Source organism: Balaenoptera physalus, assembly GCF_965194825.1.
Source record: "Balaenoptera physalus genome assembly, chromosome: 1".
Classification (NCBI taxonomy): Eukaryota; Metazoa; Chordata; class Mammalia; order Artiodactyla; family Balaenopteridae; genus Balaenoptera; species Balaenoptera physalus.
In genome coordinates, this window is record NC_138882.1 from 174,154,848 (window position 1) to 174,177,892 (window position 23,045).

The 23,045-nt window shown below is 48.8% G+C and overlaps 1 protein-coding gene across 2 annotated transcripts; it reads right to left on the reverse strand.

The window, feature by feature from the left end:
• Positions 1 to 1,360: 1,360 nt before the first annotated feature.
• On the reverse strand, positions 1,361 to 21,995 carry SESN2 (sestrin 2). Of its 2 annotated transcripts, XM_082440756.1 has the most exons (11): positions 18,742 to 21,988; positions 15,900 to 15,962; positions 11,748 to 11,813; positions 9,685 to 9,882; positions 9,116 to 9,298; positions 8,792 to 9,004; positions 8,058 to 8,208; positions 7,641 to 7,759; positions 7,094 to 7,284; positions 3,994 to 4,138; positions 1,361 to 3,223 (listed from the first exon to the last, which is right to left on the reverse strand). In XM_082440756.1, exons 4-11 carry the CDS (start codon positions 9,826 to 9,828, stop codon positions 3,137 to 3,139), a joined length of 1,233 nt encoding a protein of 410 aa, XP_082296882.1. In that variant the 5' UTR covers positions 9,829 to 9,882; positions 11,748 to 11,813; positions 15,900 to 15,962; positions 18,742 to 21,988; the 3' UTR covers positions 1,361 to 3,136. The 2 variants fall into 2 exon arrangements, with proteins under 2 accessions (XP_082296882.1, XP_082296881.1); XM_082440755.1 differs by lacking the exon at positions 15,900 to 15,962 and having other exon boundaries at positions 18,742 to 21,995.
• Between the last annotated feature and the right edge of the window lie 1,050 nt (positions 21,996 to 23,045).

Genomic DNA, 23,045 nt, shown 5'->3' on the forward strand with positions numbered 1-23,045 from the left:
TTGGGCACATGTCTGAATACTGAATGGCTCACTAGTTCAAGGTACCTGAACTGTGCTAGGTGCTTTTCATGCATTATTTAATCCATACAACTCTCCTGTGACCCTAAGTATTAATTCTGTTGCATAGATAAGGAAATTGAGGAGGGAGAATTGAGGTAACTTGCTTACGGTCAAATATTAAATGTCAAAGTTGGAATTTGAACCTGGGTCTGTCTGTTATGTTAGTGTTCCCTAGACTCTCACTTGAGGTTCCTTTTCCACATCTGTAAAATGGGACCACCACTCTTTTCTCACAGGGTTGCTGTGAAGATGGAGAGATTACTTTTGAAAACATCAGGCAACAGTCACTCAATGATGCTACCTGGAAAAGAAAATGTTTTGGCCTCGTTTTTTTTTTTGGCAAACTTGAGGCACAGTGAAATTAATCAACCCTCCCCCTCCCAGGGATAATAAATGACTAAGTCAGGACCAGAATCTAAGTTTTGTACTCCAAGTCTGACTTACTTTCTCTCATACCCGATCAAATGACTCCAGAAGGAAGAATGAGTGTATAGGAACACTGCAAAAATGAAGAAGGGAAAGGGTATAGGAGAGTCAATCAGGGGAGGCTTCCTGGAGGAGACCCAGTTTTCATTTTATGACGGCAGTACTTAGAGGAAGTGGGAAGCCAGCAGGAGAGGTCTTAGCTCTTAGTCATGATGTGGTTTTTCTGATAAGCTTGCTAGAGTTCCTAGTGCCCAGAGAAGCTAAGAAGCTTGACCAAGGTCACACAGCTACTAAATGGCACTGGCACAACTTGGAGTCACATCTAACTCCTTATGCCTGGATCTGTCTCCTTGGTGCCGGGGAGGGAAGGATGAGAAGCAAGTAAGAGTAATGTGATGAGGCAGGAGAAACAAAGGGTCCCCCAGAAATTCTCAAACATCCTCCCTCTGCCACAGGCCAAGGCCTCAGGATCAAGTTGACCCCAGTTGCAATCCTGGTTCCACCACTGACCACTGATGCGGCCTCAGCAATGTCACTTGACCTCTGAGTCTCAATTCCCTTACAGGATTTTGCTGCGGATTCAGAGAAATGACTCCAAGTACCCAGCCCGGGGCCAGGCACAGTGAGAAAAATAAGATAGCCATTATTATTCCACAATGCCAGGCCAGCCACAGATGAGTGGCAGGGCTGGACACCCAAGGGACAAAAGTAGACTTTTAGTGCCAACCACTCCCAACCCTGCGGTCGTGGGCACAAGTGCTTAGCAGGGTAAGGGCTGGCAGGTCAGGTCCATGATGCAATCACAGCTCCCTGCTTATGCCAAGAGGTGAACCATGACCCTTAGGAAATGGAAAAACAGCCCATTAACAAGAAGTACAAAACAAAACCTCAGTGAACTTTTATTTCTCATCATACAGAACTGGTAGCAAAGGCAAAGATTTCTGCACTTGAACACTGAATACTCCTCCCCACCCACCCGGGGACATGTACAGTCATCTCGTCCCCTCTGGAATCCAAACCCCAATGCCGGGGCCTCTTCTCTCCTGCCCAGCTTCATTGCAGGGAGGGCTTGGAGGCCTGAAGGGGGTGCCAGTCGCTTGCCCATGCCTGCACGGGTATGAAATGTGGCACAATGACCAGGCTCCTCTCCTGTCCCACCCCAGAGAGGAGGGTCAGAAGCAGCAGCAGCTTGGCCCTTGCCTTTCTTCAGTCACCTCCCAACTGGTCAGAGGGGAGGCACTTACTGCCGAAGAAGGGCAAGGGAAGTCATAATTCACAGCTTGTTTGCTACAGAAAGTGCCTGGGATCAGTCCTTGGCTGCTTCTGCCTCCAAGCCACCCACCTAAAATTGAGGAGAAGGGACAGAAATTGGGATGGGGGTGGGGAGGTCCTTGGCAGGTAGCCCGGAGAGACTGACTACAAGAGTGGGGGGCTCCCCAGAAGCCCTCGAGATCCTGCAAGGATTGCAGTTGGCTGCTGGCCTCAGAATCTGAGTGAAGGCTCAAATATCTCAGAAACTACCCCTCAGTCTGCAACTGTGGAAATGGAGGTCACCTGGCCAGTGCCAGGGCCCACACAAGAACCCTGGGGTCTCCTGCCTCTCCCCCTGAGCCATGTGCCACCTAAACCACCTAGAAAGGCTTGCTTTTTTGGCAAATGTTTGTGGCAGAGCCATGGGAGATAGCAAAGTGGGGTGCCAGCTTCTGCAGGGCAGGTGCAGCTCTGGGGAGGACAGATTTTTCCCTGTCCTTCTCTCAGACACTGACTATGGCTCTAGGGTTGAGGCCCTGAAGAACCTCACCCATAAAAAACCAAAATACAAAAAAAACACAAAAAAACCCCAAAAATACAGAGAATGTATAATATAATACTCCCTCCTCTTCTAAAGGCAAAGTGACCAACAGAGAGTCCAAACTCTCTAGAGATAATCTGCTTGTTTGATGTGCTTGGTCTCTCTCCTGGGGCCTTATACCACCAGGTGTGGGAGAAAAGGGTAAAACGGCAAACAAAGGAGGTCAAAGGAACTGAACTAGGACTAGGGCAACCAGGGAACGAAAGGCCTGCAGGCTGCCTAACGGAACAGGCTTTTGGGGAGCCGGATGCACAAACCAGCTGTGACCTTGACTTTCACATTGATGGATGAATGGCAGGTGGGAGGTAATGAAGTCTGAGAATGAGGAAGCAGGAAGAAAGGCAAAGCCGCTTGGAGTGTCAGTCCCTGGAGGTGTTTGCCCCTCTCCCTTGGGGGCCAGCCAGGGACTTCCCAGGCCAGGAAGGCCAAAGTACTTGTGCTGCCCGGGCCCCCACCTGCTGGCACACAAGTCTGAGCTCAGCTCATTTTCCTTCCTGTGCCCTTGGCCTCTGGGGGTAGGGGCAGGAAGAAGGGCCTTGGCGCCTGGAGATTTGCTAGTCCTCTTCCAGCTCCCAGGGGCAGAGCTGAGATCCCAGAGTCAGTGCAATGATCCTGTCCATTCCAGTGAGAAGGAGGGTGTGGCTCGGGGGCTGCACATCACACACAGGCCCACCACCAGAATAGGGTGGGTGGGCGTGGGACAGGCAGGCTTAGGGTCTGCCTCCAGACAGAGAAGTCCTTGCAGGGAGAAGGATGCCCCCAGGGTCAGCTGCTCCAGGCCCAGGTCCTGCACACGAGTCAGGTCATGTAGCGGGTGATGGCGCGGAGGGCATAGAGCAGGGCGGCTTGCATGCGGGCCTCCAGAAGCAGCAAGTTCACGTGGACCTGGGGCACAGAACAAGGGCTTGTTGGCAACTGATGTCACTCCTCGCCATCCCCTTCCCTCCCAGACTGCCACTATCCCTGACCACTCATCCTTCCCCACTCTTTTTTTTGACCATGCTGTGTGGCATGCAGGATCTTAGTTCCCTGACCAGGGATTGAACCTGTGCCCCCTGCACTGGGAGCGCAGAGACTTAACCACCTGACTGTCAGGGAAGTCCCTCATCCTTCCCTTTCCTACAGAGATGCCGTGACCTTTCCTAAGGCTCTAAGCAACTTGGTGCAAGGACTGTGTTAGGATTTCAAGCACACTTATCCCTATCACGGCTCATCTCTTCATCCCCCGAAACTAAAAACAATAGCTCCCCCTGACATCTATTTGGGATCAGAGGTTTACATTCATTTTCTTATTTTATCCTCCCAGCAACCTTGAAAGGCAGGCAGTTTTTATTCCTGTTGTAAAGAAAACAAGCTCAGAGGGGCAAAATGACCTGCCCAAGGTCACATGACTACCAAGTAATAGGGTTATGATTTGAACCCAGGTCCCTCTGGCTGCCACCGAGGACCCTGTGAAGCACACTCCTATTTTCCAGGTGAGCAAGTGGAGTCTGAGACCACACAGTGGAGCAGGACATGAACCCAGGACAATACACCCAGGTGTCCCATCTGGCAGGACAGACTTAGTCTGGGGCACCTCACTGGGTCCCGACCCCTTGCCTCCTCCATGGGCCAGGCTGTCTGCTTCCGTCCTGCTCCTCCCCCGAGAGCCGTACCTTCTCTGAGTGGCGGAAGTGCCTCCAGAAGTGGTTGTACATCCTTCGGGTGGTCTTCTCTGGATAGCAGGCCACTGTCTTGATATAGACCTTGAGGTTCCGCTCCAGGAGCTGGTTCACCTCCCCGTAGTCATAGTCATCGTATCTGGATGGAAAGGCCCCAGCAGCATCACTTACCCTCCGCTCCCACAAGTATCTCCTCTCCCCAGCCCCACCCTGCAGAAGGAGGAACAGAGAGTGGCAAGAAAAGGCAGAAGGGAGGAAGCAACCAGAAACTTTGTTCCTCTTAGAAAAACAGCTGATGTCATATATCACAGGCCACTGGACTCGTAGGGGAATGCACAGAGGGTGAGCATGCGGTACTGACCATGTGATCATGTATTCATGGCATCCTCAAAACTACTGTACACTACTGTATACAAAACTATTGTATACAATTTATTGTATTTCATCAGCCTCAATTTTATAGATGAAACTGAGGTTCAGAGAAGGGACGTCACCTGCCCTAGGGCATACATCTGGGAATGGGATTCAAACTCAGCTCTGCCTGACTCCAGGGTCATAGTCACTACTTTACAGCTGAGGCCACGCATGGAAGATGGGGCAGGAGATCAATGCAAATATTTACCCTGGAGAAGGAAGAGGGAAAGAGAAAAAGAAGCCGGTAGTCATTTTACAGATGGGCAGACTAAGGCCTGGGGAAGGCAATTAGCTTGTTCAAAGTCAAAGAGCAAGTTGGTGACAAGTCTAGAAGCCACTTTGTCACTCCCTAGTCCAGTGAGCCAGTGAGTCATCACAGATCAGTGTGGATGAGGAAGACTGGTTTTTCTTTTTTTTTTTTTAAATCAAAAAAAAATTTTTTTTTTTTTGGCCACGCCTCGCGGCACGTGGGCCCTTAGTTCCCCGACCAGGGATCGAACCCGTGCCCCCTGCAGTGGAAGCACAGTTTTAACTACTGGACCACCAGGGAAGTCCCAGAAGACCAGTTTTAGACTAGAGGACAGATTTGGTAGACAAAGGTTTAGGAGTGAGGGCCATGTTGGAGAGTGGAGGAGCCTGGACCTGGCAGCTGGGTAGGAACTAGCCTGTGCCACACACACCCTAAGATGCCCGTCCATCCTTGGCCTTCCCTGGCTTAGAAACCTGCCAAGGAGGTTGGCCAGAAGGAGGCTGGCCAATTAAGCACAGCTCAACCCACTCAGTGAAATATGATTTACAGCTAGTAACGCACAGAAATGCACATTTTTCTACAAGGAGCATGTACCTTTTTAAAACTTTGGGGATTTTTTTTTTTTTTTTGATGCTTGGAATAAATAGCTAAACTAGAAAAGCAAGAAAAAAAAAATCATGTGTTCTCTAAAATATGCTCTCATTTGATTAAACTGAGCAAAATAAATACAGTAGACAAGAAAGTCTTATTTTTGTAAAATTATATACGTTTTGGTCATTTGTGCATGGAAAAAAGACAGGAAAGAAATATTTGACAATAATAAGAGCAGGTGGGATTATGGATGATTTTTATTTTCTTCTTTTTGTTATCTGTTTCCTAAATTTACTAAAAATCTGGCTCTTTACAAACATCAAGCATATATTTTAAAAAACGAAACAACAATTATAATTTCAACTATACAAAAGCAACTACATAAGAAAGAAAAAAAGCAATGGAGGAAAACATCTCAGAATGTAGATGTGGTTATGGAGTAGTAGAATTTTGGGAAATTGTTTCTTTCTTTAATTCTTTAAATTTCCCACAACATTATCAGAGTGAGGTTTTTAAAAATAAAAAAATTGTTCTGTGTATACTTTTGACAAGTAATTTCACATCTAGGGTATACCTACAAGGACTTAGGTATAGGGCTTCCCTGGTGGTGCAGTGGTTAAGAATCCGCCTGCCAATGTAGGGGACATGGGTTCGAGCCCTGGTCCGGGAAAATCCCACATGCCGCGGAGCAACTAAGCCCGTGCGCCACAACTACTGAGCCTGAGCTCTAGAGCCCGTGATCCCCAACTACTTAGCCCACATGCAGCAACTACTGAGCCCGTGCTCCGCAACAAGAGAAGCCACCACAATGAGAAGCCAGCACATTGCAACGAAGAATAGCCCCCACTCGCCGCAACTAGAGAAAGCCCACGTGCAGCAACAAAGACCCAACGCAGCCAAAATAAATTAAATAAATAAATTTAAAAAAAAAAAAAAAAGGACTTAGGTATAAAACTAGTCATTGCACATGGTATTTGTAATAGTGAAAAACTGCAAACCACCTAAATATCCAACAATAGGGAAATGGTTGGATAATTACACTTCATCCATAACAACACTATTCAGTGGCTAAAAAGCATGAAAGATCTATTCACACCAACAAGGAAGGTGGTTCACAATAGATTATTAGGTAAAAAAAGCAAGTTGCAGAATATATCAAGTATGATCCCATCAATTAAAAAAAAAACCTACTCAAAAAAAATCAGAAAATACTTAGGTAACAGAATTAAAATGTAATTCATCATATACTATACAGAGACAACCATTATCAAGTAGCATTTTAGGGTACAGCCTTCCACACATTTTCCATGCATGTACACACTTTTAGTTGAAAAAAAAAAAAAGGAACAAAAAGAAGATTCTGGTTGGTAGCCAGCTTTCTTTTCTTTCAATACAGTTTGACCATCTTTCCATGGCAATATAAATAAACCATTATTATAATTTTTAATAGCTGCATAATATTTCACTGAATGGATATGTCATTATTTAAAATCCCCTCCTGTTGGCATTTCTGTTGTTTTATTTGTTATGAGAAGAAATGCTACTTGGAATGAAAATACAAATATAACTCTCTCTCTCTCTCTCTCTCTCTCTCTCTCTATACACACACACACACACACACACACATATAAAATCTCCCTAGTTATCTCTGGGGGTCAGATTAAAGAGTTTCAAAAGATGAGCATGGCTATTATCTTTTATAATCAGCGAAGAAATACATTTGCTTTGAAAAACAATATAGGCAGGAAGAAAGGGAAAGAAAAACACACAGAAAAAGGAAACAATTGTGAGCTCAGATTGAGGGCTTGCAATACACCCATGCCCTGGTCTTGCACTCACCGGATGCCAAAGACGCAGTGGATGTAATTCCAGATGGCCCTGCGGAGCATGGAGGTATCTACTCCGCTGTGCATGGCGATGGTGTTGTAGGTGAGGCTATAGGCTGCCTGGAACTTCTCATCCAGCAGCTGCCCACCCTCGGGGTAGAGCCGCTGGATCAGTGAATAGCCATGGTCCTCCCAGGTATAATCCTGAGGAACGCGGGAAGGGGTCAGTGAGGAGGATGTCCGGGGCCCAAGGCTAGCCGGAGAGACGCCATCCTCTGGAGCACATCTCGGCTCTCCATAATGTGTCTCTCCACCCCACAGATCTAACCCGCCGCTTGGTCTGGACCTGAGAAGCGGAGGAGGATGCCGCTTGGTGATGACTTCCTCCTTGTGATCAGGATTCCCTGAGCTTAGGGCACAGGTGGGTCCCTGCACATCCAGGGTCTCCCACCTCCATCATGGAATCCTGAGGGAGAGAAGGTGCCCAAATCTCTAACTACACAAACCACCCACCCCTGCTTGCTTGTAAAGCAATACTAAGACCAGTGGGGAGAGCCTACCTGGGCGCGGAAGGTGGGGGGCGCCTGAGTCCCCCGCCGGGTGAAGTCCTCGTATCCGAAAGTGGGGTCTTCCACAAAGCACAGCATGTCTGAGTTTGGAGAGGGCTCCAGGATGTCCGCTGAGGACGTCAGAAAGAGGTCATGGTGAGGCCGAGGCATGGGGCACAGTGGCCTCCACTCCTGATTAATCACCATTAGGGGGCTGGGGAACGCAGAGTAGGGGGCCAGAGAAAGCCCCTCACCACATCGAGTGGGACCAAGACTTCGGCAGGAGCCAGGCCTGGGGGAGGAGGTAAGTCAGGCCTGTGGTGGCTGGGAGGTGGATGCAGAGCTGCAGGGCATGGAGGTACCGGCTTCCCAGCAGAGATGATGTAAGGAGGGGGCGGCCCCTGAACCTGGACGCCTGTGACCCTGTACCTGAGGGGGTCACCAGCAGGCTCTCTGACTTCTCCAGCTCGAAGCGGCTCTCCATCTCCTCCTGGGAGGCCCCCTCATCCCGCAGCAGGCTCTCCTGCAGCTGCCTCATGCGCTCCATCAAAGCTTCCACGTCGCGGGCGGCCTCAAAGCCCTGCAGGAGAGACCTGGTGGTGACCATCTACTCTTCCTCCCTGGGCCCCAGGACCCCACACGTCTTTCCCACATGCCGGGCCTTCCTGGGCGATTGTAAAAGCCCTGTGCCTCCTCTGTGCCAGCCACTGCACTGGACAGCTCACATGGCCTGTGCTTCCCAAAGTGATGTTTAAGAGCTAGAGAATAGACACGGCTTCTCTGAGCATCAACTTCCCTCACAGGAAAGGGCTTTTAAAAATATCTGTATTTTTAAAATACAAACAAATAAGGCCACTTTATAGAATGAGAGGCAAACTTTGTATTTTTAAAGTTCTATAAGTCAGTGACTTTAAGCCCATGGGGCTCCATGCTGAGGCCAGTCACGTGGTTATTTCATCTCATCCTCACAACCCTTTATGAAGTGCGAGTCTTTATCCTCATTTCCCAGAGGAGGAAACTGGGTTTCAAAATCAAATAACTTTTCTAAAGCCTCTCAGTGTGCGATAGGGAAGCAGCTTCACATAGGGAGGCGCTGTCTTCTACCCAAGGACCAGGGGCCATGCCAGCTTCCTCTCCCACCAAGACTGAAGCCCGTGACTTACCCCAGAGTGGTTCAGTGGGTCCCTGCTGGGGGGTGTGCTCTGCTCACTGGGGGGTGAAGGGGCCTGGGGGGCGGGGCTGCCCTCGGGGTCCCCCTCAGGGAGGATGCCGCAGCCGAACACGAAGGAGGCTAGCGAGTGGCAGTGGGTGAGCAGGACCAGGGCCTGGATGAGCTCGGCCAGGGACCAGCTGTGCTCGCCTGTCTTCAGCAAGGCCTGGAGAGAAAAGGAGAGGCCAGACCTGCTCAGTGCCTGCCCTGGGCTGCCTGCCATGCCCCAGCCCGGCCCCCGTGCTCCCTCGGGGACCCGCCTCTCTGCCCACTGCACCTGGATGTGCTCCTTGGTGATGAGCCACGGCCGATGTGCCAGCAGCTTGTTGATCTCGCTGAGCTTGCGCAGCTTCTCAGGGGCACGGTGGAGGCCAAGCAGCCACTCAGGGTCACCGCCAGTCTGCAGAAACTCAGCCATGTGGGAGCCCACCAGGTAGGAACACTGGTGGCGGGCGGCGGCCTGGAGGTGGTGGACAGAGCCCAGATCACCCTCTTCTTTCTGTGCCCTGCTCGGGTGGGTACCCCATGGAGGGAACATCACAAGCCTCACTGTTGCCTGAGAGGCAGGAAACTTAGGTTCTAACCCCAGCTTTGCCACTGGTTTGTTGACCTCCTTTGGGCAGGTCACCTGACTCCTTTGTGCCTCAGTTTCCCAATCGGCAAAGCAGGCATTAAATATGCCTCTCTTCAAAATCTAAAATTCGATAAATGGTCAGATAAAGCCAGGGCTTTGCTCTATGCTGCCTCTCCTCCTTGTTTGTGGAATCAAGCCCCCAGCAAAGAGATCTGAGGACCGAATCCCCCAATGTGTCCACCCCTACAAAAGTCAGGCTCAGACAGGCTCACCATGATGGCAATGTAGTGGCGCCAGGAATTGGCCAAGGGCCCGTCCGTGTGCAGCAGCAGGTAGTGCAGGCGCCAAAAGCTGGTAAAGTAGTCGGGGTGCAGGCCCATCACCACTGCCAGGTTGTCCACCCGCCCGGAGGACATCAGCGCCTCCAGCCCCAGGTGTTGCTCAAGGCTCTCGGCTCCCTCCCGAAGGACCTGCCAAGCAAAGGTGAGGAAAGGATGGCTTCCCCTCCTGCCCTCCCCACCAAAGAGACCAACATATTCATTGCATTCATTGGGATTTTAATAGCAAGGAACTGAAGACAACCACGATGTCCAAAAAAAGGAGAACAGGGGAGGAAAAGATATTTCATTAAATGATTAAACAAATGCTTATTAGACACTTGATATAATAATAGTCGATACTTATATAATGCTCACTAAGTGCCAAGCACTGTTCAAACACTTTACATATATTAACTCATTTAATCCTCACAACTATGAAATTAGGGACCTGTTTTCTCCAATTTTAGATAGGAAGCCTCAGGCACAGAGATTAAAGTACAGCTTCTCCTGCTTTCGTAGAGCTTCTACTCTTTTTTCTTTTTCTTTTTTTGGCTATGCCGGGTGCCTTGCGGGCTCTCAGTTCCCCAACCAGGGATTGAACCCAGGCCCTCGGCAATGAAAGCTCAGGATCCTAACCGCTGGACTGCCAGGGAATTCCCCACAGAGCTTCTATTCTAATAGTGCAAATCCGTGCAGTGACTGGAGGTGGATGCAAAATAGTTCACATTTCCTGAGTGATTTCTCCATGCCAGGTCTGAGTTTGGAGCGTTCCCTGCCTGCATTATCTCACTGATTCTTCCCAGTTACCCTGTGAGGTGAATACTATTATTTTCCCCCACTGACACATGAGGGAATCAAGACCCAGAGAGATTTCATTCTGTGCTCAAGGTTACAGATCTGGTAAATGACAGAACCAGGATTCAATTCCCGATTAACCCCAAAGCCTATTTCTTTCCTTTATTACAGAAGAGGAGTGGTTATTTATAAATGAAAAAATAAAAGATAAGAACAATATTTGAGCTTAAAATTCTGGGCTACCGACATAAATAATCAGCGGGTGGTTGTGTGCTTTCCACTTACAAAGGGTGGAAGGAACTGAAGGGTTTAGACGTTTGTTAACAGTTCATTAACTGCTTGGCCTACACATTTAGGAGAGCAAGGAGGACAAGGAAACATTTGTCTTTGTTCACTGAAGGCCAAAGAAAAAGAAGGAAACTATTATTTTTTAATTTGTCTGTTCATGTGTTTTGAAGTTTCCCCCACCACCAGGCACACACTGGAGTGTCAGTTCCATGATGGCAAGGATTTTTGTCTGTCTTGCTCTCTGCTGTATCCCCAGCACCCAGAACAGTGCCTGACACACATTAATCATTCAATAGATATCTGTTAAATAAGTGAATGGATGACCTGACTCAGTGGATGAAAGGTGTCTCTGTTGCATTAAGTGAAAAAATAAAACATAACAACCAAAAAAAACCCCACCAAAAACCCAAATAAACAACAACAACAAAACCGTGTTATAAACTATGACCTTGGCTCTGTATGAAAAAAAGTCTGGAAAACAGCGGCAAATGGTTAACAGTGATTATCTCTGTGGGAGTGGGACTGTAAGAGACTAAAGCTTTCTGAAACATTGGAAATTTAAAAATAATGAACACATATTACTTTTGAAGTCGAAAAAAACTTTAATACACGCACAGTCAAGGATGAGAAGATAAACATGCATAGTTCTATCTTCTTAAGGAAATACAAGTCTTGTTCTGGGAATCACAAGTTTGGTCATTACCTAGCTGTGTTATTATCACTTTATCTGTTTGAGCCTGTTTCTTCCCAGCAAGATGGGGTTGATATGCCTGCCTCACAGAGCTGTTTTGTGGATTAAATGGGTCAAGAACCTGAAGGGGTAGTTTCAAACCTGCAATTTCAAGAGACCAGCAAAGCCCCCCCCACACTCAGTGCCCCATGTCCTTTCTTCCCAGGGACCAACAACAATTCCTAACCCCTTCCAAGCTTACCTCCTCCACTGGAATGAAGGCGCTGGGCCCTCGAGGGCCTCGCCGAGCCCGGCTCTCCCTCTGCTCCTAGAAGGAAACACATCATGGTTAGATGGAGGTAAAAGCGAGGACTAAGAAGACAGTTCTCTCTCCAGTTTTCTCCTCCTATCCAAGGGGGTCACACTAAGTTTTTTTTTTTTTTTTTTTTTTTTTTTTAGGCTGCACCATGCGAAATGCAGGATCTTAGCTCCTCGACCAGGGATCGAACCCGGGTCCCCTGCATTGGGGGCACAGAGTCTTCACCACTGGACCACCAGGGAAGTCCCCCACACTGAGCTTTTAAAATCACCTTTCTGGCCCACCTTGCATGAAGCAGTCAGGTGGAGATATATATCAGTTTGGTGGGTGAAGAAAGGGTAAAGCGACCAAGAGAGCTTACCCCACAGGCTGAGTTCTTCAGGAACTGGGAAGGGACACAGGAGCCCACTATATAGCCCCAAGGGAAATATACAGCCACTGTGTTGCACATTTCCAGGAGGCCACCTTCTTGGCAGCCCTGGAGAACCTATAGAAGAACCCCTCTTGTTCGTATCCTGAAGCCAGGTTACCAAGTCCCCTAGATTCCTATGATGCAGCTTCAGCCTCTCTCAAATGGTCATTTCTTCATCCCTCCCGCCATCACCACCTTATAGACAGACTACCACCATCTCTTGTGTGGACTACCACCCACAGCCTCACCAATGGTCTCCCTGCCTCCACAGCCCGGTCCTCTCCTATCCATCCTCTACCAAGTTAACAGAACGAATGAATAACTAAAACATCCTCCCCCAACCCCACCTCTGGGACCAGGAGCAGATCTAGTGAGTACATGACCCTGGTGGTTTCTAAAGAGGGCAAACTTTCTGTAGCCAGAGTGCACTTTCTCAAGTGCAAATCTCATCACTGGCTTAAAACCCTGCCTCCGCCTCCTGTAGCCTTCCAGACCATTAGTGGCTCAGGCCCACCGTGCTCCCACTGGTCACACCTTTTGCAGAGCTAACTCTGTCTTCCAGGGTCTAAGAACCTTTCTTCTGATCCTCATCTGTGACCCCCCAATTCCCAATGCTTTTGCTTCTGAAAACGTTGTCTTCTAATTGTCTGATACAGGTCTCCCTACTACCAGATCACATTCTGCAGAGAACAGAGCCAGGTAATTCACACTAGTCTGTGAATGAAGAAAACAGAGAAAGCAGAGAGGCGTGGAGGGCAGGGCGGTAAAACGCTGATGGTGGCGGCTATTCTGACGTGGGTATATTGGAGCCTCTATGGAAACCACCAGTTTTATTTATCCATTTGTTTTGATACCTGGGAGGGGGCCCTCAGCACTGGCCTTAGAAACAGTTTATTCAAACCAGAGTCATACCCTCACTGGACAGAAATGGTGTCCTTCTAACTCTCCCCATCTCATTCAAATGTAGACTTACTGCTAATCCTCAAGTGTCCAGGGACTAAAGATTATAATTGAACCTTCCTTTTCACATAGCCAAAACCCCCCTGAGGGAGGCAGAGCTCTGGGGCTCTGAAAGACCACAAAGGAAAGAACAAGGGTACAAAAGTCCCAGGCATGTGTACCAATTCTGCTGCCACTAACTTGCTGTGTGACTCTGAGAAAGTAACCTAGACTCTCTGGGCCTTAATCTTGGACAAAGAAGGTAGCTGGGCTGACTGCTTAGGCCCCTTTCAGCCCATAGTTCTGGGATCTACCAGGCCAGCCTGGTCCAAGTCCAGCATAGAAACCACCACAGTCCCCAAGCACTCCCGTTTCACCTTCCCTCCTCCCTCACCAAAGAGAAAAAAAACCTAACAGCTCTGTCTGGGAGATAAGGATTGCTGACTCCACAAACTGGGCCTCCCCCTCAGGGGACCTAAGGACAGATAGAAAACCACAGCCAGGTGTGGTGGGGAAGGGCAGGAAGGAACTGGGGGAGTTGTGGGGGGGGGGGTGGGACAGGGAGGGCCCACCAGGGTACTAGCGAGGGACAGCGAAAAGCTTTGGGAATCCCTTCCCACTCTAAAATCTGCCCCAGGAGCTGTCAAGGGAAGAAACTAATGCCTGTGGGTCTTTAAATGATAGGTCTGGATCTACCAACATTATCAGCCCTGATGAAGATGATGATGATGATTGTGACGATAGAATACTGTCAAAAGATAGGGGCTCTTGACACAAACTGCCTGGGCTCGAATGACAACTCCACCACCTATTATCTGCTAGCTATGTGAGCCTCAGTTTCCTCACCAAATTACGGGGTAATAGTACCTACTGTCACTGGGTAGTCATGAGGATGTAATGAGGTACTGCCTGTATAGGCTTTAGCTCAGTACCTCTGTCACAGCAAGCACTTAACAAGCCAGAGATCATTAACCTCATTGTTATTTCAAACAAGGGCCTCTCAACCCAAGCTGCACATTTAGAATCCCTTTGAGAAGCTTTTAAAAAAATACCAATGCCAAGGCCCAGCAATTCTAATTTAATTGGGTGGGGCCCAGCATAATTTGCCAGGGAGGGAGGGCCATTGTTTCACACCATTTATTGATCACTTTCTCAATTATAAGGCACTCTGTTAAGTGCTTTCCAGGTGGAACCAGAATTAATCTGTTCACTCAACAAATATTTTTGATGACTACATTGCAGGCAGCAAGAGTACAGGGGGGAAAAGACAAAATCTTAGCTTTCCCAGAATTTACGATCTAAGGGAGAAAGACAATCAAACAAATGATGAATAGGATTTCAAATCATAGATTATATAGATGGGGTGGAGGAGTGTGTGCAATATTTCAGTCCTAGTAGACAGGGAAAGCCACTGAGGAGACAACCTTTAAGTTGATATCTAAATATCAAATATCTAAATGAGTTGATGGGCCTGTAAAGGGCCTATAAAGATCTAGGGAACCAGCATTCCAGTCAGAGGTAACAGAAAGTGCAAAGCCCTGAAGGCAAGACCAAGTAGATTCTAATCCAGAGCTCCAGTACCCTGAATGCTTCCCCAACCTAGACACCCAAAACTTGAGAGGAAGCAGACAGGGCAGGGGCCCACCACCAAGAAATGACACCTCCAAATCAGCCCTCCCCTACTTCCCGGGGTAGGAAGTCAATAATAATAATGGTGGGTAACAACGCTGATTACCATTGGCGAAGCATTTATTTCATGTGCACTTTAAGGGAGTTCTACTACCAGAGCTCCCATTTTACAGATGGGGAATAAGGTTCAGAGAGGTGAAGTCACTTCCGGTCACTCAGCCAGGAAGGAGGTAGCAGAGTTAGGATACAAATCAGGTTTCCTCAACTGCAGAAATTTCTTATTCTCTAAACTTCTCAAGGTCTCAGAAGCCCCAAGGCTTTGCCTCTGGGGTTCACCAGGAATGAGAAGCTCCTTCTCCCTGTCTACATTCCCAGGGGATCCAATGCCCCAATCACAGCCCTTGTCATCCTGCCTTGTTTCTTACCTTGAAAGCACACACTGGATCTAGCTCTCTGTTGTTACCCCAGAGTTTAGCACAGTGAGTCCAATAAAACTTTCTGCTATTATGAAATATTCTTTATCTGCGCTGTACAATAAATACGGTAGCCCCTAGCCACAGTGGCTGAGCATTTGAAGTGTGACTAGTGCAACAAAAAGCTGAATTTTTAATTTTAAAAAATCTAATTTACCTAAATTTCAATAGCCACATGTGGCTAAGGGCTACCATATTGGACAGTGCAGGTTCAGCACACCTGATAAAGGCAAGATCCCCACCCTGACTATGCGGATAAAGAAAGGAAAACCATTGTTGCTTTTGTTGTGGTCATCCATGTACAATGCTTGGTGTCAGTCTATTTATCTCTTGTAAAAATAAAATACAGTGTGTGTGTGTGAAAAAAAAAAAAAAAAAAAAAAGAAAGGAAAACCAGAGGGGGCGGGTGACCTACCCAAGGCAACACAGCTAGGATGGGGCAGAGGGACAACCAATGAGTTCCAACTGAGGGGACCACACAGGGCAGCAGGAACACTGAGGTCAGACAGCCGTCTGGGTGGCCACTCAACTAAGAGGGCTTCAGGCAAGTTGTAAAGAGAGGATAATACCTCAGAGCTCAGTGTCTGGCTGTTGATTTAAGCGCTCACTAAAAGTTACCTTTCATATCAGTTTTCATATTACCTTTCACTAGCACACTGGTTGCATCTAATCTTCATCAGTTTGGGGGTGGGGTGGGGGTCTCTTCTGCACACAAGGAAAGATTAAGGTTCCAAAGGTTAAGCACCAGCTGACAAGAGGCCAACCTGAGATTTGAATTCAGCTCAGTCTGGCTTGCAAGGGTTCTGTCCACCACCCAGATCAGCCTCTTGGAGTAGCCCCAGCCTTTATTCTTGGTATCCTATCCAGAGCCTGCAACCTCCAGGACTCAGCTACGGAGACTTTTGAAGTCACTCTGCCAGCTGGGAAGGGGCAGAGACTCCCCTCCCCGTGGGCTGCTGAACTCAAGATACTTGCCTGGGTTTACACCTGAGAGGGAGACAGAGCCCAAGCAGTCTCCAATCTCCAGCCTTGCAGGGAGGGGTGTGTGAGTGGTGCATATAAACTCATATGCCCACCATGATCTGGCCTATTTCTCACAACCATCTGGAGGGAAATACGCCTTCTTATCCCTTCTTCAGAGACAGCTCATTGAGCTTCTTTTGGAGCTCAGATCTGACTTCAAAGCTTGCACAGTTCACAAGGGTCAGCTAAGCCAACAAGGGGCAAATAGTTACGAGCACCTATTAGGTACTAAGAACAGTGCTGGGGATGGGACCTACAGAGTGTTTCTAGTCTAGCAAAGGAGACAGACAAGAAATTCCTGATTACACAACTGTTATACTGTAATTGGGATAACAGCTCCTGCAATGGAGAAGGGCAACAGGAAGCAGGTAAGCAGAGGGGAATTATCTGGTGGGGAAGGAAAGACTTCCCTGAGGCAGTGATGTTTCAGGAAGCGATTCTAGAGCCCAAGAGGGCTCTGAGAACATACCACCAGTACTAGAGTGAAGTGTGTGAAGGCCTTGACCTGGTGAAAGCGTGTGTGGCGAAGTGATGGGAGTTGAGGGGACTGTACATTCCTTGTTCATACTTGTCCAACTTCCCTTGGGCCTTGGGCACACGGCTCTGTAAGTTCAGCACCCTACTGTCTTCTAAAGATTCTGCTTAAAATAGACATTCTCCCAAGGTCCTCTTTTCTTGAGAGAGAATATGTAGAAAGGGGTCAGACATCGCCAGCTTCCCCCCACCCCCGCCTGCTGTTGACAGCTGGCTTCTATCTAAAGGCCACACCCTCAGAGCCTTCCCAGTCCACCTGGGGCACACTCTTCTCCCCAGATAACTTCCCAGACACTGTCCCAAAGAGGGATGGAACAATTCTCACCTCAGGCAGGAGGGGTGGGCTCGGACACCCCCTTGTGAGACACCCTGGGGAAAGGGAAATATGTGTTGTGGCCACAATCTAAAAATAGCTAGCGTGTTTGATACAGGACATAGTTGCTATGCTCTAGGCACTGTGTGTTGGCCTTTGCATGTATTCTCAGTTAATTCTCCCAACAGTCCTTTGGAAATATGACCAAATCTCCACAGGAGGAAGTTGCTGATCATAGAAGTGATCACTTGGCCAAGGTCACACAGAAAGTAAGTGGGAAGGCTGCAACATGAACCCGGAGCACGCCTGCTCTAGTGCCCAGGTGCTCCAATAAATAAAATTATTTCCATTTTTTCATAAAGAAGGAAACAGAATAATGTAGCTTGGTCAAAGTCACGCAACTGAGAAGTGGCAGGAGTAGTTTTCGTCCCTCCACCTGGGGCTCCTAAACCATGACAGGGAAAGGTGACAAGCTAACAGAAAACCGGGGACCCCCGGAAACCATGCTGCTCAGAGAAGTGCAGCTGTTTTTCCCAGGGTCACAGTTCAGGACTAGCACTTGTCTGACTCCCAACCCCAGTAAGAACACTTGCGCCAGGCTCCATGCCTGTAAACTCAAGAAACAAGCAAAACTCTCCGTTGTGTCAAGCACACTTAGAAATCCTAGAGACACCCGAGCCAAAGAATGAGCTATTCTGCTGGGTTAGTGAAGGAAGCCTCTCTATAGCCCCTCCTGGGCCTCAATTTTCTCATCCCGTAAATTGGGGCTACTATTAATGGTATAGCTCATATTTTGCTAGTTTAATCCTGAGGACTCAGCGAAAAGGCAAAGCCGGAGCCTGGCATCCAGTAGGTGCGTGATAAATAAGATGGCCATTGTCCGTGGCGGTGGTAATGGGGGAGGGGGTGTCAGATTGGGTCCAGCCGTATTCCCAGCCTCACTGCAAAGAGAGTCCCTCCAAAACAAACTTCTGGGACGTCAGACCACTTAGTAGGGCACAGCCAAATCGGCGCTTGGCTTCTGGTGTCGCGGCCAGGGTTTTCCCCCTCTCCCCCGAGCTCTGGCCGCGGCGTACCCGGCAGCCCGCCAAGGCCCCGAAGCGCCCACGCCCCCAATCCAAATCGGGGGTGCAGGTGGGGGTGGGGGACGAGGTCGACCTCCGTTGGCCAGCCCCAAGTGCTCCAATCCCCGAGCGGGGGCACTGCAGCGGGTACATATCCTACCTAGAAACAGTTCCTCTAGCCCCAGCCTAGAGGAAGGGATCTGCGGAAGGGGGCGGGGAGGAGGAGTGGTCGGGCCGCTGCGCCGGGATTTGCCTGGACTTGAAGACTCCCTCGACTAGGGCCCAAACCCAAGATAATGTCGAGAAGGCTCCCCTCTCGTTGGCCAGGAGTCCAAAGGAGCCTTGGAGGGCTCTACAGCCCCGGGGGTAGGGGGAGGAGGCGGAGGGAGCCGAGGCTGCCAGTTGATGCAACCCCACTCCGGCTTGCGCGCTCCACTCCCCCTCCCCGAGCCGGGTGGGGGTTGGCTCACAGACTCAGCTCGCGACAGCCCGAAGCTCGGACGCGGCTCTGGGTTCAAGGGAAGAGTGGCGTCGCTCGGCCGCTGCTTACCTCTCCGGCCCCGGGCAGGTAGCCCTTCAGCTCGGCGCGGCACTCGGGGTCCGCAACGATCATGGTGTGCGCCAGGACCCAGCCGCGGCTCGCCGACCGCCCGTGCACCCGAGGGGCTTTTGGACCGACGCGCGCAGGAAGCCGGGACTGCGGGCCGCTGGGAGGTTCTAGAGCCCCGGGGTGTCTCTCGGGGTTCCAGAACACTCCGAAAGCCCAGGATCCGGGAACGGCCGCCGCTGCGCTGGACTCTCCGCTCGTCTGGCTTCTGGATGGTGAATGGCCTCGGGAGCCTCGCGGCGCAGGGGTTTTCACGGCCCGCAGCGCCTCGGAAGTCCGCAGTGGCCAGGGCTGCTCGCAAACCCAGCGCTCCTCAGCATCCCCACCGCGGAACTGCCAGCGCTCTCCGGGCTCTGACACCAGCAGCTCCGCTCTGCCCGCCGCGGTCCCTGGGGAAGGGCGGGGACACAAAAGCCCCGCGCCGCAGCCAATCAGGTGCCTGTTTCCTGGGGAGGCGGGGCGACACCTCCCTCAGGAGCCTACGGCTCAGCCAATCGGCACCGGGAAGCGCCCGGGAACTCTGGGAGCTGTAGTCCACCCCGGACGAATGCTGCAAACTTTTGCAAGAGGGTTTAGTCAGATTGTTGGCAATACCAGACGAGAGTGACATTCCGGAGAGTCATTAAAGCTGCATGATGAAACGGGACTTCACCGGGCTGGGCCAGAGAGCCGGGTGTGAAATCCCTCCCAAGTATGTTCTTCAGCTTTTCAGTTCCTGGAGGGACTGGTTCGGGTTAGGAGAGGTAGTGCTAATTACAGAGCTGACCGCCAGATCTTTGGAGATCAGAGCACACAGCCCGGTTCCTCTGGCCTCCGGGAAGGCTCCATCTTAAAATGTACCAGACCCAGGGAATCCAGCTTATTTGTGGAGTCTCTGGAAAAGCCTTCATTCATTGAAATGTCCATGGCAACCTCAGGTCTAACCTCAGTCCCTGTTGCTGCAGTTTCCCCTCTTCTGCTCCCTTGGGGCCTCCCACCCTGTCTTCCATCCCCCTCTTCTAAAAACTTTGTGACAAGGTATTGTACTGTTTTTTTTTCTCTCACCTCTCTCTGGCCACTCCTTCTCTGACTCCTCTTTCTCCTCCCACCTCCTGGAACGTGGGTGTTCCCCTAGTTACTGTTTTCATCTTTCCTCTCTCCAGGCACACTCTCCCTCCCTGATCTCATCCATTTCCTGGCCTTCAACTCTCCATTTGGAAGTAAGTCGCTTCTACCAGCACCTCAGCACCTCAAAGCTGAATTCGTCTTCTTCTTTTCCCTTCCCACAGCTTCTTCACAGTTTTTCTTCAGAGCTCCACTTTTTGTTTCAGTTTTAAAGTTACTGTTTACTTGGGACAGAGAATCCCGACAGGAGCGAAAGTGGACAGGATGACCTCCGACATCCCCTCTGAGACTTGCTGGCTCTAGGCTTAGGATTCCAAAGATGACCCTCTGACTTGGTCATCTGCCTCCAGTCTCTTGGGAGAAGTAAATTAATCTCACCCTCTGATGAGCTCAGGCACTTGGGCTGGGGTTCTATTATAACACTTATCACAGTCTACCTTGGGTTGTATTTTTCTGTGTACATGTCTTATCTGACCCTTTTGATTATAAGTTTCTTGAGGACAGGGTCCACATCTTAACATCTTTGTCTTCTGCCCTATGCCACCTAGCACAATGTCCTGCCAATAACATGTTCTTGTTGACTAAATCTTCCTTTGAATTGAATTCCCCTCGGAATCACCCCCCACCCCAATATGTCAGATTCAGCTTTTATTTTCAAAATCTACTCTGTAATGTCAATGTTTAGATCAGCTTTACTGGTATTTCATCGGCTACAGAATAAAGGTCAAACCTCTAGATTGACATTCAATATCTGTCAAGATCTGCCTCAATTTACCTTTCTAGCCCTATCACTGGCCACCTTCATGTTCCTTGTTTGATCTTCAAGCCTTTCTCTGCAAAGCTCTGGCCACTGAACTCCAACCCAGCAATCAATGCCTTTATTGGTAACTGTGGCCTGAATGAAGGCTTCAAAATCCTACTTCCTATAGAAAGTATTGCTTCTTTAGCTCAGCTGAAAATAATCTCTCCCACTGTTCAACTCCTCAGCACATTGTTTCTACCTTTTTGTACCACTGGCCTTCAAATTTGATGCAGCCTTGTTATGGTGTCTGAATGTCTTACCCCTTCTCTCCAACTAACAATGGAATATATTATTGACCACTTTTGCAAAGTGAGGAAACTCGAGTTCAGAAAAGTAAAACTTTGTGTCAAGGTCATACAATGTCTTCTTTTGACTGCACCAGACTGTCAGAACTCCTTTAAGGCAGGAACTGTGTCTCTCTATCCCCCACTAGCATGTAGTGAGTCCTCAGGAAATACTTTTGAATTAATGAATATGAGTTGCTCTCCTTTGTAGAATGACCCTTCAGAACCTTCAAGGAAGCGACTAAATCATTCCCAAGGCTTCACTTACAAAGCTAGTGAATTTGTGAAAAGCAAGAGATACTGATATTCTCAATTGGATGAGATTTTGTGACCCAAACTCCTTGGAAGGAAAGCTCAGAAGGGACGCAGATACTACCATTTACTGAGCTCCAACAACAGTCCAGAATACATCTGTTATCTCATGTAACTCTCACCACAATCTCATGAAGTAGGCATTATGGCCCCATTTGACAGATGAGGATACTGAAGCTAAAGAGGTGTGTTGACAAAGTTCAGACGGCTTAGTAATATGTTGAGTAAGGATTCAAACCTAGTCAGGGATGACTCCAAAGCAGAAACTCACTGCACCACTGATGAGAGAAAGACCTGAATATGTAAGAAGCAGGCTGGCACAAGGAACTGATGCATAAAGCAGAATTCCAATATATTAATTGGGAGTGAGAGACATAATTGTCAAGTGGCCTATAATTGATGGGGCAGTACATCCCTCTTTATAGGACAGCCTCCATGAAAAGCCAAATTATCATCTGAAGGTGGCTAGGGCATTTAGAATCTGAGCAAAAGGAGCCAGTGAAAAGATGAATCCCTGAACTAACTCCACTCAGAGCAAAACTGCTGGTTAGGGCTCCAGTTTCTTCCCTCTCTCTTTCATTCACTAAACATTTATTGACCATCTAGTGTGTACCAGGCACTGTGCTGGGCTCTGGAAGTCCAGCGGTGAAGCTTTCAGCCCAGGAGGACATGGCCAGGTGACATTGCCTGGGTTTGTTCCTCCCCTCCCCCATGCCTTGTATTTTTGGCTCGGAAAGATCCACCTCCTGTTGCCATACTCTCCACTCTTGCATCAGCTGTGTTGAGGCCACTGATTGGCCAAAGCTTTTTTTATTCCTCAATCACATTCCAGTCCTGAAGATACATCTAGGTTGGATTTGAAATGTTCTGAGGTTTCTTTAGCTTCAGACCCTCTAGCAGATTTTAACCCTAATAGGATTCTCATCTGTTCTGTATTTATTCTTCCTAAATTAATTTTCTAATCCCCAATTCTGGGATCACTTTACTATAGTAGAATATTCTTGTACCCTGACCAGATCTGGGGCTATGATTTACCAATCCAGATGTAATTTTCTGAGCTCTTATTGTTTTGCCACGCGCTCCCCTCCCATCTCAGAATATAATTTCTGCCTTGGGGGAATTTCAGGAAAGAAACCCAACTCCAGCTGGTTAATTTGATAAAACCAAAGCAGACTCAACCTCTGTGGCTTATTCATACATTCATTCATTTAATTACTCATTAAGCAGGCATTTGGCTAGGTGCTGAGGGAGGTCCTTCTGGCTGACAGGTCCTGAGCTGTCAAGCTATACAACCAAAATTGAAACTGTACCCAGGAGTTGTGCATTAGGGGGCACAACAGCCACAGATTCTTGAAAACAGAGCCAACTCTCTCCTTCTAAGAGCACTGCCCAGGAGTCAGGCAACTAGGGTGCTAGGTTTTAGCTATGTGACCCAAAAGTGAATTTTTTTTCATCTCTTGGAATCTGTTTCCTCATCTGGAAAACAAAGGAATTGAAATTAGCTCTAACCCTCCAGAGCCACTGTGGAAAGAACTGATGTTGGGCAATACATATAATTCGGGTTCATCGATTGTATCCTGAGGACAGAAATCTTCAAAAAGGTTTCAAAAAGTTCACCCCTCTTAATAAATAAAACAAAAAACCCGACGAGCTCCAGTTTGGTTTTGTCGGCTGTGAGCCCTCAGCGCACCCTGCAGGCAGGACTCCGCTATAGCTCAGAACGGGCTGGGGAAAAAGGTGGTTTT